At 42.1% G+C, this 15,667-nt stretch overlaps 1 protein-coding gene across 1 annotated transcript; it reads right to left on the reverse strand.

Annotated features, from left to right (window-relative positions):
- Nucleotides 1-14,239: 14,239 nt before the first annotated feature.
- Nucleotides 14,240-15,166, reverse strand: LOC106001033 (olfactory receptor 13A1-like). The gene has a single exon (XM_013036205.1). It carries the CDS (start codon nucleotides 15,164-15,166, stop codon nucleotides 14,240-14,242), a length of 927 nt encoding a protein of 308 aa, XP_012891659.1.
- Between the last annotated feature and the right edge of the window lie 501 nt (nucleotides 15,167-15,667).

A 15,667-nucleotide genomic window follows, 5' to 3' on the forward strand; every position in this document is an offset into this window, starting at 1 on the left:
CAGAAGAGTCTGAGGACTATGGGTATTAGTTCCTCTTTAACAGTCTTATAGAATTCTGTAGTGAATCCTGGGCTTTTCCTTGTTGGAAGAATTTTGATTGCTTCCTCTATCTCATTGGCTTATTTAATTGATTTATTTCTTCATGGTTCAGTTTGGGCAATTTGTGTTTCTCTAAAAATTCATCCATTTCTGCTAGGTTTTCTTTCCTAAGTGAGTATAGATTCTGGAAAATAATTCTTTATAATTATTTGGATGTCTTGGGTATTTGTTGTGATTTTTCCCGTGGCATCCCTGATCTTGTTAATTTGGGTTTCCTCTCCTAATTAATCTTTCCAAAGGTCCATCAATTTTATTGATTTTTTTCAAAAAACCAGCCTTTTGTTTTATTAATTTTATTTATAGTTTTCTTAGTCTCTATCTCACTAATTTCAGTTCTTATACTGGTTATCTTGCTCTGTCTATTAACTTTAGGTTCAATTTTTTTCTTGCTTTTCTGGCAGATTTAGTTGCAATGTAAGAATATTTACTTGGTCTGTCTCTACTTTCTTGATGTGTGCCCTGAGAGTGATAAATTTGCCCTTCAGGACTGCTTTCGTCATATCACACAGGTTTCCTTGTGGTATGTATTCATTTTCATTGAATTGGAGGACCTTCTTAAATTTCTTCTTTAATTTCTTCTGTTACTCAGGTGTTGCTCAGAAGTGTGTTGTTCAATTTCCATGTATTTGAGTAATTTCTAGGGTATGCTTTGTTATTGAGAACTAGCTTGATTCCACTGTGGTCAGATAGGATACAGGGGATTATGTCAATTCCCTTGTATTTTCTTAAATTCCTTGTATGAACTATGATATGGTCTATTTTGGGAAAGTTCCATGAGTGGCTGAAAAGAACATGTACTGTGTTGTTTTAGGGTGGAAAACTCAGTAGATGTCAATAAGTTCCTCTTGAAATATGGCCTTACTTCATTCGGAGGCTTCTTTGCTAATCCTATGGTTGGTAGACCTGTCCTTTGGTGAGAGTGGGGTGTTGAAGTCTCATAGTATTATAGTATTTGGATCTATTTTATTCTGCAATTTTGAGAGTATTTGTTTAACATATTTGGGTGCATAAATGTTTGGGGAGTATAAGTTGATATTGGTAATATCCTTTTCTTGTGTTGTTCCCTGTATTAATATGTAGTGTTCATCCTTGTCTTTCTGTACTGTTTTTAATGAAAAGTTTATTTTGTCAGATATCAGTATAGCTACTCTTGCTTTCTTGCTGGGAGTATTTTCCTGGTAGATCTTTCTCCATCCCTTCACTTGGAGTTTGTTTTTATGTTTGGTTGTGAGGTGGGTCTCCTGAAAGCAACAGATGGATGGGTCTTGTTTTCTGACCCAATCTGCAGTTCTTTTTCTTTTTATTGGTGAATTGAGCCCATTAATATTTATGGTTATTATAGAGAGATGTATTGTGTTTCTTATCAATTTCCTGCTTTCCTAAGATTTTCTTCTTTCCCTTCCACCTGTGCTTACTAAGTCAGACTTCTAGTGATATCTGTCTAATGTGGATCCCTGTTCTTGATTGCTTTCTTCAGTTGTGTTCACCCTCTTAATATTCTTTGTATTAGTGGCTCATTGTTTATGAATTCATTTAGTTTTTCTTTACTATAAAAAATTTTAGTTTTGGGGCTGGGAAGTTGGCTCAGTGGTAGAGCACTTGCCTTGCATGCCTGAGGCCCTGGGTTCAATTCCTCAGCACCACATAAGCAAAAAGAAAAAAGCGGGAAGTGGCACTGTGACTCAAGTGGTAGAGCGCTAGCCTTGAGCTGAAGAGCTGAGGGACAGTGCCCAGGCCTAGAGTTCAGACCCCATGACCGGACCCCCCAAAAGAAATTTTAGTTTCTCCATCGAATGTGAATGCTAACTTTGCTGGGTATAACAGTCTGGGCAGGCAGTTATTGGTTCTCAGGGCTTGGCGTACTTTCCCAGGCTTTCCTTGCATTCAGTGTCTGTGTGGAGAGATCTACAGTGATTCTAATATTTTTCCCACTATAATATAGCTTCTTCTTCATTTCTGCTGTATGCAAGATTGATTGTTATTATTCAGATCTATCATTTTTACTATAATGTGCCTAGAGGTGTTTCCCCTAGGATCCTGCTTGTTAGATGTTCTATGCTTCTTTTATGTAGGTAAGATGTTCTCTTTAAGATGGGGAACATTTTCATTGATAATCTTACTGAATAAGTGTTGCATTCCTTTACTCTGATATTCCTCACCTTTGTCCATTCCAATTATTCAAAGGTTAAATTTCCTGGCACTGTCAGCTTGCTCTAGGATTTCTCTTTGTCATTATTTAAGTGATTTTTCCATATCTGTGACTTTTTTCCAGTTGCTGAATTTTGTCTTTACTATCTGATATTCTAATTTCCATTTCATTCACTCTGTTGACTATGGCTTCCATTGTGGTTTGCATGGAGGAAATTCAGCTATTTATAGCTTCTATATTGGTTCTCAGAGTTTAATCTCATCTCTTATCAAGGTGTGTTTTGCATCTATTTTTACATGCATCCTGTTTGAAATCCTGCATCTCTTTTGATATTTTGTTTCTGTGTTCTTTAAATTTCTGATCTATTTCTCGATTTAATTCATGAGTCATTGCCTCCAGCATCTCTTGAATGTAATGTTTGTCTTCCATTCCTGCTTTGCTTCTACTGGGGCTCTCCCCTGGTCGCTGTTGGCTTTTGGGGATAGCTTGCAATCCTGGGTATTGATAAATCTTGTAATTTTTCTCTGTGATTTTTCTTATGGGAATTCAGGGATTATTGGAGATTAATCTGAAACTCTGTTTTGGTCAATAAGTGGCTGTCTGTGCTTGGTTCTGTATCAATTGATGAAGCTTGCTCTCGGCCCTGGGTTGGATGAGAGAAGCTGTACCTGGTCTCGGTTCTGTTGGGGGAGAGGCCAACCTCCAGCTGCTATTCTGATCCACATAGCACTCTCAGCTGTCTGCTGGAGATCACAGGCAGTTCCTGCCTTTAGCCAAGGACTGAGCATGCCCAGACTGCTCATGTTTACTCCTATGGGTGCTCTTGGTGAGACTGGGTGTGCTGGATGTACTCTTACAGTTGCTGGAGTCTGCTATGAGTTCCTGACTATAATCAGGTGCTGGCTCCCTCAGTTTTCCAATCCTCGACCTGAGATATACATGTCAGGAACTGATGGGATTTGAGTTTCTGGTTCTCCTCCCCTGGACACACAGGTCTTTTGCCATCACGGGCACAATTTCCAGGGGGTGCAGTTCTCTGCTTTCCCCCCTCTGCTAAGGTGTGTGCTCAGCTTCTGACTTCAATTGAGATGAATGGGTTGTGCAGCTCAGGCACTAGATCCCCAGGCCTGGCCCTACCTCTGGGTCCCCCTCCTCAGGCATGCTGGTTGGACCTGTGCTGCTGGGTGTCCCACCTGGGGTATGCAGCCTGGGGTACACAGTTTGGATTTCATCTACTGCTAGCTGCTGTGGCCCGCAGGCACTGTTCCCAGCCTGGGCATTTAAGCTCCCTCCCAGTGGCATTTTTTTCCAGTGGCACTCTTGATCTAGCCTGGCGGGCTGGATGTGCTCCATAGGCTGGTGAGGCACTTGCACAGTTCTAAGATTTAGTGGACCTGTAGTCCAGGTGGTGAGGGGGGTCTGGGTCAAGCTCTGGAGTTACTGCCAGCACTGGTCTCCCTATGGGGGGATGCTGTCCCCTGCAGGGTACTCACTCTGGAGCTAGTTGGGAACTCTCCAGCAGTGCTGTGGCAGATCGCTTTTTCTGTGCGATGCTGGCTGGTTACCATTCTACTTTGCATTCGGTTGAGATGCTTGTGGGCTGGGCCAGGTAGTGGCTGCTCTAGGTCTGTGTTTCTACCCGTCTCTGCTCTGTTGATGCTGTCTGGGTCAGTGCTGCAGGTGTTTTTTGCGCTGGCCACCAGGTGGGGGAGGGGTCTTTGTGCAGGTTCTGAGTTCCAACGTTTCTGTCTCTGTTTTGAGCTCTCAGGTCAGCACAGGCACCTTAAGAGACTTCTGCACTGGTGTTCTGTGGACAGACCCCCTGTAGTTCTGGGGTCCCCCCCTCGGCCGTGAGGCTGAGTGGCTTTGGTGGGATGGGGCCAAAGCCACTGGTGCCCCTCCAGTGAGGGGTGGGGGTAGGGTCTTTGTGCAGGTTTTGAGCTCTGAGGTTTCTGTTTGCAATAAACCAGCCCAGCACTGGCAACTTGGACATCTTCTGCACTGGCGTTCTGCAGATTACCCACTCAATTTTGTTAATTTTTTTCAAAGAAAAACTCTGTTTTCTTGATCTTTGCTATGGTTGTGTTTTGGACTTTAATTCATTTAATATTGATTTGATTTTAATTATTTGTTTCTATCTACTCGATTTTGGTTTGGCTCGTTGCTCTTTTCCAAGGATCTTAAGGTGCATCATTAAATTGTTGATTTGAAATTTCTCCAACTTGTTGATGTAGGCATTCAGAGCTATAAAGTTTCCTCTGATTACTGCCTTTGCTGTGTCCCAGAGGAGCTGACATTTTGTGTGTTTATTTTTTTAATATCATAAATGTTTGACTTTCCTCTCTGATTCTTCAATAACCCACTGGTGATTTAACAATGTGTTGTTTAGTCTCCATGAATTACAAATTTTTCTATGATGGCTTTTGGTGTTGAGCATTATTTTATTCCATTGTGGTCTGAGAGAGAATGCAGGGAATAATTTCAATACTTCTGAATTCACACAGATTTTCTTTGTGATCTAAAATTATTTTTTGATAATGGTCCATGTGCTGCCAAGAAGAATGCATATTCTGATGCTGGTAGGTAAAATATTTTGTACATGTCTGTTAAATCTAGTTGGTCTATGTAATTGTTTAGTTCTCAGGTTTCTCTATTGAGTTTTTGCTATTGATCTATCCAGAGGTGACAGTGGATGAAGTCACCAAAAATCAATGTTTTTGGATCTATGTGTGATTTTAAGGTAAGTAGTATTTGATGAATTTGGGTACTCCAGCATTTAGTGTATAGACATTTAGAATTGTTATATCCCCCTGGAGGAGATATCACTTTATTAGAATGTAATGTCCTTCTTTGTCTCATCTTACTAATTTTAATTTGAATTAAATTTTATCTGATATTAGGATTGCAATTCCAGCCTGCTTACAGAGGTCATTTTCTTGATAGATTTTGTTCTAGCATTTCACTGTCAGGATATGTTTGTTTTTGTAGTCAAGGTATGTCTCTTGAGCACAGCAGATAGATAAATCTTGCTTTTTTTTGTTGGTGGGGGGGTCTGGTCATAGGGCCTGAGCTCTGGGCCTGGGTACCGTCCCTCAGCTCTTCAGCTCAAGGCTAGCACTCTACCACTTGAGCCACAGCACCATGTCCGGCTTTTTTCTTTTTGCTTATGTGGTGCTCAGGAGTTGAACCAAGGGCCTCATGCATGCAAGGCAAGCGCTCTACCACTGAGCCACCTTCCAAGCCCTAGATCTTGCTTTTGGTCCAACTAGTCAATCTATGTCATTAAATTGGGGAGTTAAGCCCATTAGTATTGAGAGTTAGGATTGAGTGGTATTGGGTAGTTCCTGCCATCTTATCCACCTTCTTAGGGGCTGTACCTCATCAATTTTTAATATAATTATCTGGTTCTCTGTTTAGGGGTCATTTTTCTGCCAATATCATGTTCTTGTTTTTTATGCCTAGAATGTCTTTAAGCCTCCTTTGTAACTCTGGTTTGCTGGTGATATATTCAATTTTTCTTGGAAAAATTGTGGAAGGTTTTTATTTGTCCCTTGGTTATGAAAGAGAGTTATCTGGTACACTAAGTCTTTAGGTTATGACTTACTTCATTCCAAGCTCTACTTGTTTTCATGCTCTCTGCTAAGAAATCTATAGTAATTCTGATTTGTTTTCCTTCATAGGTGATTGGTCTTTTCTCTGACAGCTTTAAGGATCCTTTCCTTGGTCTTTATTGATTCTGTGTGAATTATAAGATGTCCTGTTCTGGTCTAATCTGTTTGGGCTTCTACAGTCTCCTTGTATCTGGATGGGCTTATCCTTTTGGATAATAAGGAAGTTCTCTGCTAGGATTCTGTTAAATATATTTCCTAATCCTTTAGCTTCCTTCTCTAGACCCTCTTCGATACCTATTAGCCTTACATTAGGTCTTTTTGTGTGTGTCTTGTACCTCCTATAGGGATTTATCTTGTTTCTTGGATTTATTATGAATAATAGCATGTTCTTTCTCTATAAAGTCTAGACTATCTTCAGTTCCAGAGATTCTAACTCCTGAACCATCTAATTTGCCATCAAGACTTTCTACTTTGTTTTTTTATTTCCTTTCCCTCTAATTGGCCATTTTTTTATGGCTTTAATTTCTTTCATGAAGCCTTGTTTTAGATCTTGTATGGACTTCTTTTGTTTTTTTGTTTTTGTTTTTTGGGGGTCTGGTCATGGAGCCTGAACACTGGGCCTGGGTGCTGTCCCTCAGCTCTTAAGCTCAAGGCTAGTGCTCTACCATTTGAGCCACAGCGCCACTTCTGGCTTTTTTCTTTTTGCTTATGTGGTGCTAAGGAATCGAACCCAGGGCCTCATGCATGCAAGGCAAGCACTCTAGCACTGAGCCACCTTCCTAGCCCTTGTATGGACTTCTTGATGGCATTGATATGATTTTCAGAACTTTCAAATCTTTTTAGATGAGTAGCTATATTTTCATTGGACTCCTTTTCCTACTGTTCAAATTCATTCAGCTATCTGTGGATTCCATTAATTCCTCTAAAAATCTTTGGCTAGCCTCATCATGTTCATGCATAGCCATGTGCAGGCTTTCATCTTTTCATTCATAATATTTACCAGTAGTGTTTGTAGAGCATTTTGAGAACTATCCTGTAGGTTTTTTTATTGGCTGTTCTGTTGCCTCTTTATTTTGAGTGGGAGTTGAAGTTCCTTGACTTCAGATTTTTCTTGTGTTTCTATGGATTATTCTGCCCATTTGTAAAGGAAAACAACTCCAATACCACAACAGAACATAATTTTAAGACAAGAACCAACCCAGAGGCCTGTATTTGCACAGACTTTTGGAGGTTCAAAATAATAGATGGGTATTCTCCTATGTTCCTCTACTTTTCTTTGTTTGGTAAGGAGTATTGTGGTTCAGGAGTGGGAATTTTATATAGTTGTGACCAGTGAACACATCTATTGTGAGTGATAAAGTGATCTGTACCAAAGTGTTAACACAATAAGCCACTTAGACACAGTCAAAATGGATACAAACACATTCTAGTTCACAGATACACAATTAGGGATCAATTGACTAAAGAAAATGAAGAAGGAGCAAAGCACCAGAAACAAAATAAAATGGGTTAGGGTGAATTTAAAAGAAATGTTGTGAGATATAATGAAACATAGAGGGACAAATAAGAATAGAAGGATATAAAAAAGGAAAAGAACAAAAGGAAGAAAACTAGGACCTGAATTCAGAAAAAAATTACAAATGTATAAAATAATAGTTCTAAAATTAAAAATACTAAGATTGTGAAATAGAAAACTGAGTAACTGAAATTTTAACATGAATTAAATATGTACACAACCAAGAAGCAAGCCCAATTATCACCAGAGTCTGTATACCTAGACCTAAACAGAACCACAATGATGGTTTAAAAAAAAGAAATTTGGGCTGGGAAGGTGGCTCAGTAGTAGAGTGCTTGCCTTGCACGCATGAGGCCCTGGGTTTGATTCCTCAGCACCACATAAGCAAAAAGAAAAAGCTGGAAGTGGTGCTGTGGCTCAAGTGGTAGAGCGCTAACCTTGAGCTGAAGAGCTGAGGGACAGCACCCAGGCCCAAAGTTCAGGCCCCACGACCGGACCCCTCCTCCCCCCACCCCGCCCTCCCCCGACCCCCGCCCAATAAAAAAGACTTTTAAAAAAATTCTTCTATTTTGGGGAGGGGATTTCTTTGTGGTGGTCAGTTTTCCTTGCAGCTTAGTAGCTTAGTTGGATTCTCCAATCAGTTTGAGTGTGCAGAAAAAAGTTCTACCTTACAAGCTTGGAGTCTTTGTACCCCTTGTCTTAGTTCTCTGCAGAAGGATAGGGCTGCCTCCTGCTGTGCCTGCCCTGGAAAATGCTGTCTCTTCCTGGGAGGAGCTTCCTTATCCTGGGAAGGGCTACCTTTCCCTTGGAGGAGCTGTATTTTAGTGTTCAGATTCCTTTGCCCCATTGAAAAATGGCACCACTGTTGCTGATTTTCCAGCCTGCATTATGTGCCAACTGCTCTGGCAGGCTCTATTCCAGTATCAAAAATGGTGCTCTTCTCAGAAAGGGTGAGGGCTACCTTCCAGAAGCTGTTCTGCCAGAAAGAGTGTCGATATCTTTTGTGGGGTACTCACATTTTCCCTTGGTGTTTCAGACAGTTTGCAATCTGCATTCATCTGTAGCCAGCATGATGTGGATTTCAGCTCCTAGTCATCCAGTTCACACTGGATGTAAGTGGAAAGCCATGCACACTCTGACTCTGGTGTCTTTCTCCCACTCTCTGTGGATGCTACTGCAGCTTTGGCTGCCCCTGCCGGCATGTACTCAAATCTGTCTTCTTAAGCAATGCACCTGTATTTTTCCTCTCTGGCCAAAATCTCTGTACAATTATGACTCACTTGGTGTGACTCTCTAGGTATGAACTATTTGCCGGGATGGTAAAATTCTGGTTTCTTGGAGAGAGCCCAGCTGCACCTCTGCCATCTTCCTATAGTTATATCTTGCTTTGTATCTCATTTTGAGTTGAACATAAAAGAAATGATGTATTATCATCATAACTCTGCCAATACTTCTGTATCTGTTGCAACTTTTTCTTCAATGAGGTTTTTCCCAAGGAAAAACTGGATTCCAATTTTTTTCCCAAACAGATTGAGTTAGTGTTGTTTATTCTTGGTTATCAAAATATTCATGTAGCTTTTGGATTTTGAAATGTTGAATCCATAACATTTGGAAAAGCATGACCCATGCCATACAGTCTGTTTCCTAAAAGTGAGTCATGTATGCACAGGTAGGAGGTAGACCACCAGGTGCATCTGCACTGCTTGTGACTGTGATGACTTTGTTCTTTGCTTCTTATGTTTCCTGTAATGCACATGATAATAAAGGTTATTTTGAAAAACCTGTATCAAATCCCCATTGCTAGTAGAATAAAACTAGCATGCTTCATGAAAAAAAAAAAGGAAAGAAAAGAAAATGGCACTGGAAAGGTGACTTTCTCCATGACAATGATAGAAGCAGTATGTGAATGTTCAGCTCTATCTTTGGAATTCACCAAACACACACTTTTTGTTTTTTTACTATTTGAGATAGAAGCTGAAAGTAGAGCTTGTTATTTAATTTAGGATAAGTGAGTAGACTTTGCTTCTTCATCATATATCCTCTTTATTCTTCATCATGAATACATAGATTTGGGGCAAGTATTGATGCCTTGTGGCTGATGTGGCCCTGGTCTCTGATGGAATTTGGACCCATAAATAATATGTTGAGGCCTTCAGTAGTCTAGAAGACTTTTCAATAAACTACCACAAATGCCTAAGTGTGAGATTTTCAGTGTATCGCAAAGAGTGTTTGTTCTTCTTTTGTCTTACTTTCTTCAAAATTTTCTATTTTGAACATTTTAAAATATTGATGAAGAAATAAATAGCTGTTTACAAAGTGAAAGTTGAAAAGTGCATTTTCAAATATGCAGAATCTCATTGTTCAAAACGAATGACAGGAAAATGAAACAGGGAATTGTTTAGGGATAAAGACTACAAAGCAGAGGGGTAAATACAGTGAATGAGGTTAAAACATTTAATACATGTGTATGAAAACAATAATGGAGCCTCCTAAATGCTTTTTCACAAATGGGGCAGAAAGAATGAAGAAAGGTAATAGAAGTATATTCTTTGCATGAATGGAACTATCACAGTGAAACCTCTGTGTGCATTTAATATATTATGTATAATTAAAATATAAAAATTGTATTCACAAGAATAATATGAAACCCAAGACTTGATTTATATCACGAGGAAACTGATAATCATGATAAACAGATTAAATTAACATAGTACCCATACTGACAATACAGAAGAAAAGGCACAGGATACTCCTGTGGTTGTGGGGTGCAAAGTCATAGTATCTAACAGAGGAAATGTGCATGGGAAAACAGCTTTCACTGGAAGGAGAAAGATCTGAGTGTGCGTCCAGACATTATCAGAAGCATCCAACTGAGCCCTGGTTTCCTTCTAAGAATAATCGCAGATACTGCCAAAGTCCTGAGGCTTTCAAGTTCTTGTAATGAGAAGCTCTGGGGAGATCCAGAAAGTAATTTTTGAGCAGCCTTCCCCACCCCAGTCATGTAAGCCAATCTAATAAATACCCTTTTATATCTATGTACATTCTATTGGTTCTGCTCCTCAACAGAGCCCTTACTTATACAACTGATTTCTCTTTTGAAGTTTTATGGAGGTATAATTAGAATATTGTGCAATACATACATTTAAAGGCTACAGTTCAGTGTTTTATAATAATATTTACACAGTTTAGGAACACCATCCTATAAGCAGTCATTTTCCATTCTCACAATCATCCCTCTAGCCAAGGCAAAAATAAACTTTTTGTCTCATATGTGTGTGTGTGTGTGTATCCATTACAGACATTTCATATTCCTGATATAATGTAATATGTGACCTTATACCTGGCAACTGTCACTTAGTCTAATGTTCTCAAGGTTGTTCTATGCCACAACTTTAATCCTTTTCATTACTAAATACATTCCACTTGATGTTGACTCCACATTGTGTTTACACACTTGAACCACAGCTTCACTTCTGACTTTTTGCTGATTAATAGGTGGTAAGAGTCCCATGGTCTTCCTTGCGTGGGCTGGCTTCCAGCCATGATCCTCAGATCTCAGCTTCCTGATTACCCAGGATTACAGGATTAATTTCTTTTTTTTTTTTTGGTCCGGTCGTGGGGCCTGAACTCTGGGCCCGGGCAGGTCCCTTAGCTCTTCAGCTCAAGGCTAGCGCTCTATCACTTGAGCCACAGCACCACTTCCGGCTTTTTTCTTTTTGCTTATGTGGTGCTGAGGAATCGAACCCAGGGCCTTGAGCAAGAACTCTACCACTGAGCCACCTTCCCAGCCCCTACAGGATTAATTTCAAGACAAACATCTCCTCAATTTTATTTGAATGAAGGAAAAGCAAACGTGGTAGGTCCCACAACGGTTTCACATTCAACAATATGGTGAAAATAAAAAGCACACAGGATAATTGTTCTGGACTGTTCTTCCGAACCATTTCAACAAGCCTCTTTGAGTGTTTAGCACAAAGGCCATGCAGAGACTTTGGAAGTACACATATCAACCTGGAGTCAGGTGGATCTCACCTGAGCAGGTAGTGATGAGTGATGGGGCCTAGGACAGAAATCTGTACAGAATCCTGAGAGACACAAAGGAGCGAGTTCTCCAGGGAAGCGGCTGCTGAGCCATCTGCATCAGGGCTATGGCCTGAGCTTGGCCTATCAGTGCCTCACACGTGGCAGCATATACTTGGCCAAGTTCACGTTGGGTAGGCTAGACCCCCTCTGGGTGCCCAGGCTGGCCAGGACCCGCATGCACTCAGCCCCAGGCTAGCTAAAAGGAGCTCTGTTCAGTCTGCAGCGGGGGCTGGGAAAGCTAGATTTTTGGGCCTCTGGGATAGGTGTTGGCTCCCCAGGGCTATACACTATTTTGTTTGGGCCTTGGTCCCAGGTTGGTTCTCTCCCCACAAGTGGCTGAGGTCGGCCCACCACATCTTGTGCGCATGTGCATGGGTTTTGTGGCTCTCATCAGGGGCCAGCATGCGCATCAGATCCTAGCAGGGGAGTGCTCTGTCAGTGGCTGGCACCTACCCGCCATTCCTGGCTCCTCACGGGCAATTGGGGGGCCTGAGCTCTCCTACAGGGGCCGGCACGCAGGCAGTTCAAGGCTCCCACCTGGGGCCAGTGCGCACCCTTGCTGGCTGCGCCCGGCGGGGGAACACTGCCAGCAGCCAGTGTGTGCACACACTGTGCGGTTCCTGATGGGAGCGCCCTCCACCAGCAGCTGTGCACTTCGACCTGTCAGTCACAGAAGGCTGGGAGGGGACTCACTCTGGGATGAAGGGGTGGGTCCCCCGGGATGTAGACTTTTATTCTTGGACCAGGCCTTGTTAAGCCGTGCCCATCAGTCCCATCCCCAAGACCTCCCACTGGAAGCCAGCAGGTGTGGGGTGAGGGGGAGTGAGGACGGGCTCTGGCCTCTTTGTTGTCTTCAGGTGTGGTGTTCCTTCTTGGGCAAGAGGGAGAGGGGTGCAGGTCAAGCTCTGTGGGTCACGGCCAGCGCTGGTCTCCTGTGGGAGGGGTCCCTGGCAGGGTACTCACTGATCCTAGAACTGGTTGCGGGCTGTCCTGCGGTGCTGTGGCAGATCTCTGTATCTGGGCTGCAGCTCATCGGGTCCCATGTCCCACGAAACTATGCTCTACAGCTTTGGTTGTGGGCTGAGCGGTGGGGTTATGGGACTTAGCCACACTACCAGCGCGGATGAGAAAGTGTTCTTTGCAATTTTCTGTCTTTGTGTGTGTGTAAACTATGAGGGTTTTTTCAGTTCCTCTGATTCTCTGCTTGTTCATTTCTTTGTTGTCAATTTCTTGGGGGAACTACAGCTTGGGACCCCTACTTTCTGGTTAGAGATATCTAGGGCAATTCCCTATTGTTTTAGTGCCATCTTCCAGCTTCTCTCCTCTTTCTCATTTTTTTCTTCCTGCTTTGTGAAAGATTATTTAACAGATTCCATTATTATATCTTTACGGATTCCATTATTATGTTTTCATATACATGCACTAAATGTTTTAGCCTTATTCACTCTATATACCCTTCTACTTTTCTACTGCTGGTCCTTACCAACAAACAGTCACTGTTTTCTTTTCCTGTCATTCATTTTTGAAAGATGAGATTCTGCATACATGGAATGGCACTCTTCAATTCTCAATACTGTATAAAGAATATTAATTTCTTCAAGTACATTGTAAAATGTTCAAAATACAAAATTTACAAGAAAGCAAGATAAAGGCAGAACAAACACTCTTCATGACGTGGTGAATATATCAGTACTCACACTGAGGCATTGTTGGTAATGTACTAGAAAGTCTTTAAGACTACTAAAGTCCTCAACATATTATTTATGGGTCCAAATTCTATCTGAGAGAACAGGAAAATTTCAGAGGCTACTCAAATGCAAGTGAATCAAGCCATTTAGGGGGAAATAAAGGCCTGTGTTTTCAGTTAACAGAGATTTCCTAAGGCTATAACAAATTTCTCTGAAGCAGAGCTCTCCCAGTTCCTCTTGAGCTAGGCCTCTGCAATTCAATGAATGGCCTCCCTCACCTCTAGGCTTTCCAGTACCTGGTGGTGAGTTCCCTCCTCCTAGTAAGAGGCACCAGGATGTCTGTGAGAAAATGGTGATTCAGTCTCCTCCCTTCAACATGTTGTGCCCAGGTCGCAGGACCCCCTACCAAGAAGACCACCAAGAGTCAGACTTTACAGCTGTACTAAGGTTTTATTTAGATGGGCTGCAGCTTAGGCCTCATCCTACACTCCGACACAGTGGAGCCTAGGAGGAGAGCCCCAAGCTAAAGATTTGCAGGGTTTATAAAGGCACACAACCAACCAGGTGCTTGGATTACCACCATGTGTTGCTCTGCTAGACAGAATTTGCTGATCTTAGGTTTAGCTTAAACAAGCAACAAGTGGTCACTGCCTCAAAACTTTAACCCTTCAAACACACATACACAGAGAATCTTATTTCCCTTTCACCAAAGTTCTGTGTCACCTTCAGATCATCAGATCTTCTGTCTCAGAGACCTGGAGTCTGACAGCAACATTAATCTCCCCTCAGCCAGTCTATGATGTATTAAATTGTGAGGTCATCCAGGCAAACTTTCTGCTGAAATGGAAGAGGCAGGCTTATTTAATTTTAGCACAGAAAATTTCATGACATTAATCAGGAAGGTCAATCCCAAATAAAAATGGAGTTTCCCAAAAGAAGATGTTCTGGAAAGACATGTCAATTCATTTTGTTAATATTTTATTATCATTAAGAGGGTATACAGGGGAATTTCCATTCAACAAAGAAGTTTATGAACACAATGCATCCAGATCAATGTCATCCCTATCAATATTCACACCCAACTCACGACAGATTAATTTCTGAAAAAGAGGAAAACCTTCCTGAGGGCGGCTTTAACCTCCTTGTTCCTCAAAGTGTAGATGAGGGGGTTGAGAGTGGGGCTCACAATGGTGTACAGCACTCCAACTAACTTGCCCTTCTCTGCACTGTAGCCAGACACGGGACTGATGTAGGCATAGAACACAGCTGTGCAGTACATGCACACCACAATGAGGTGGGAGGAGCAGGTGGAGAAGGCTTTCTGCTTCCCCTCTGAAGATCGCATCTTCAGGATGCTGGAGATGATGAAGCCATAGGACACAATGATCATCAGGAAGTCAAACCCACCATAAAAAGCATCAGCCAGGGTGATCATGACATTGTTCACATAAGTGGAGCTACAGGAGAGACGGAGCAGAGGAGGGATTTCACAGAAGAAATGGGTAATGACATTGGGACCACAGAAGTTCAATCGCATTGTCAGTCCTGTGTTGATGGCTGAGTTGAAGGCACAGATCACCCACACTCCAGCAGCAAGCACACTACAGAAGGCCTTGCTCATCATGGTGCTGTAATGCAGGGGGTGGCAGATGGCTGCATAGCGGTCATAGGCCATGACTGTGAGCAGCAGCAGCTCTGAAGATAAAGCCCATGAAAAAAAATAAAGCTGGGCCATGCAGCCTCCAAAGGAGATGGAGCTCTTCTCTATCATCAGCCCTTCCAATGTCTTGGGCATGATGGCTGAGGTGCAGATGATGTCCATCGTGGCCAAATTGAACAGGAAGAAGTACATGGGAGTGTGGAGGCCAGGGTTGAAGGTGATGGCCACGATGATGAGGACATTACCTGTGAGGGCCACACAGTAGAGAGATAGCAAACAGCAGAACAAGAAGATGTGGTATTCAGGGTGCTCTGAGAATCCCTGCAGGATGAACTCTGTTACTGTTGTGTGGTTGCTCATGGTCCTGGGTTGAGAGGGATTTCAGGAACTACCAGGAGAATCTCTACTCACAGCTTCATGTGACTTCAAGGCTAGGATGAGAAATGGAAGATGGGCTAAGATAGACTGGTATGCTTTATTCATATATAACAACACAACATCAATAGTACTGTACATTGGACTTGATTAAGACAAGCACATGAAGTCATCTATGGTTCCTGCCTGTAATTCAAGATACTCAAGAGACTGTGATCTGAGGACTGAAGTTCAAAGCTAGTCCCTACAGACAAGTCTGGGAGACTCTATCTCCTAGTAATGCCTCCAGAAAAATTCATGACTGGAGATGTGGCTCCTTTTGGTAGAGTGCCAGCTAGAAATGAAAGATGCATTGGAGAACAAGGCCTACGTTCAATATCTACTACCACCGTTAGAGAAAGAGAGAAAAAGAGAGGGGGGAGAGAGAGACAGAGAGAAAAAGCACAAGCACATGAATATGACATAAGCAAAAAAAAATCTCTGAGC

This window comes from Dipodomys ordii, unplaced genomic scaffold, assembly GCF_000151885.1.
Source record: "Dipodomys ordii isolate 6190 unplaced genomic scaffold, Dord_2.0 Scaffold259, whole genome shotgun sequence".
Lineage (NCBI taxonomy): Eukaryota > Metazoa > Chordata > Mammalia > Rodentia > Heteromyidae > Dipodomys > Dipodomys ordii.

What these genes read in the sequence shown, in the direction of transcription:
- LOC106001033 (XM_013036205.1), bottom strand. Translation starts at nt 15,166, where the DNA reads ATGAGCAACCACACAACAGTAACAGAGTTCATCCTGCAGGGATTCTCA.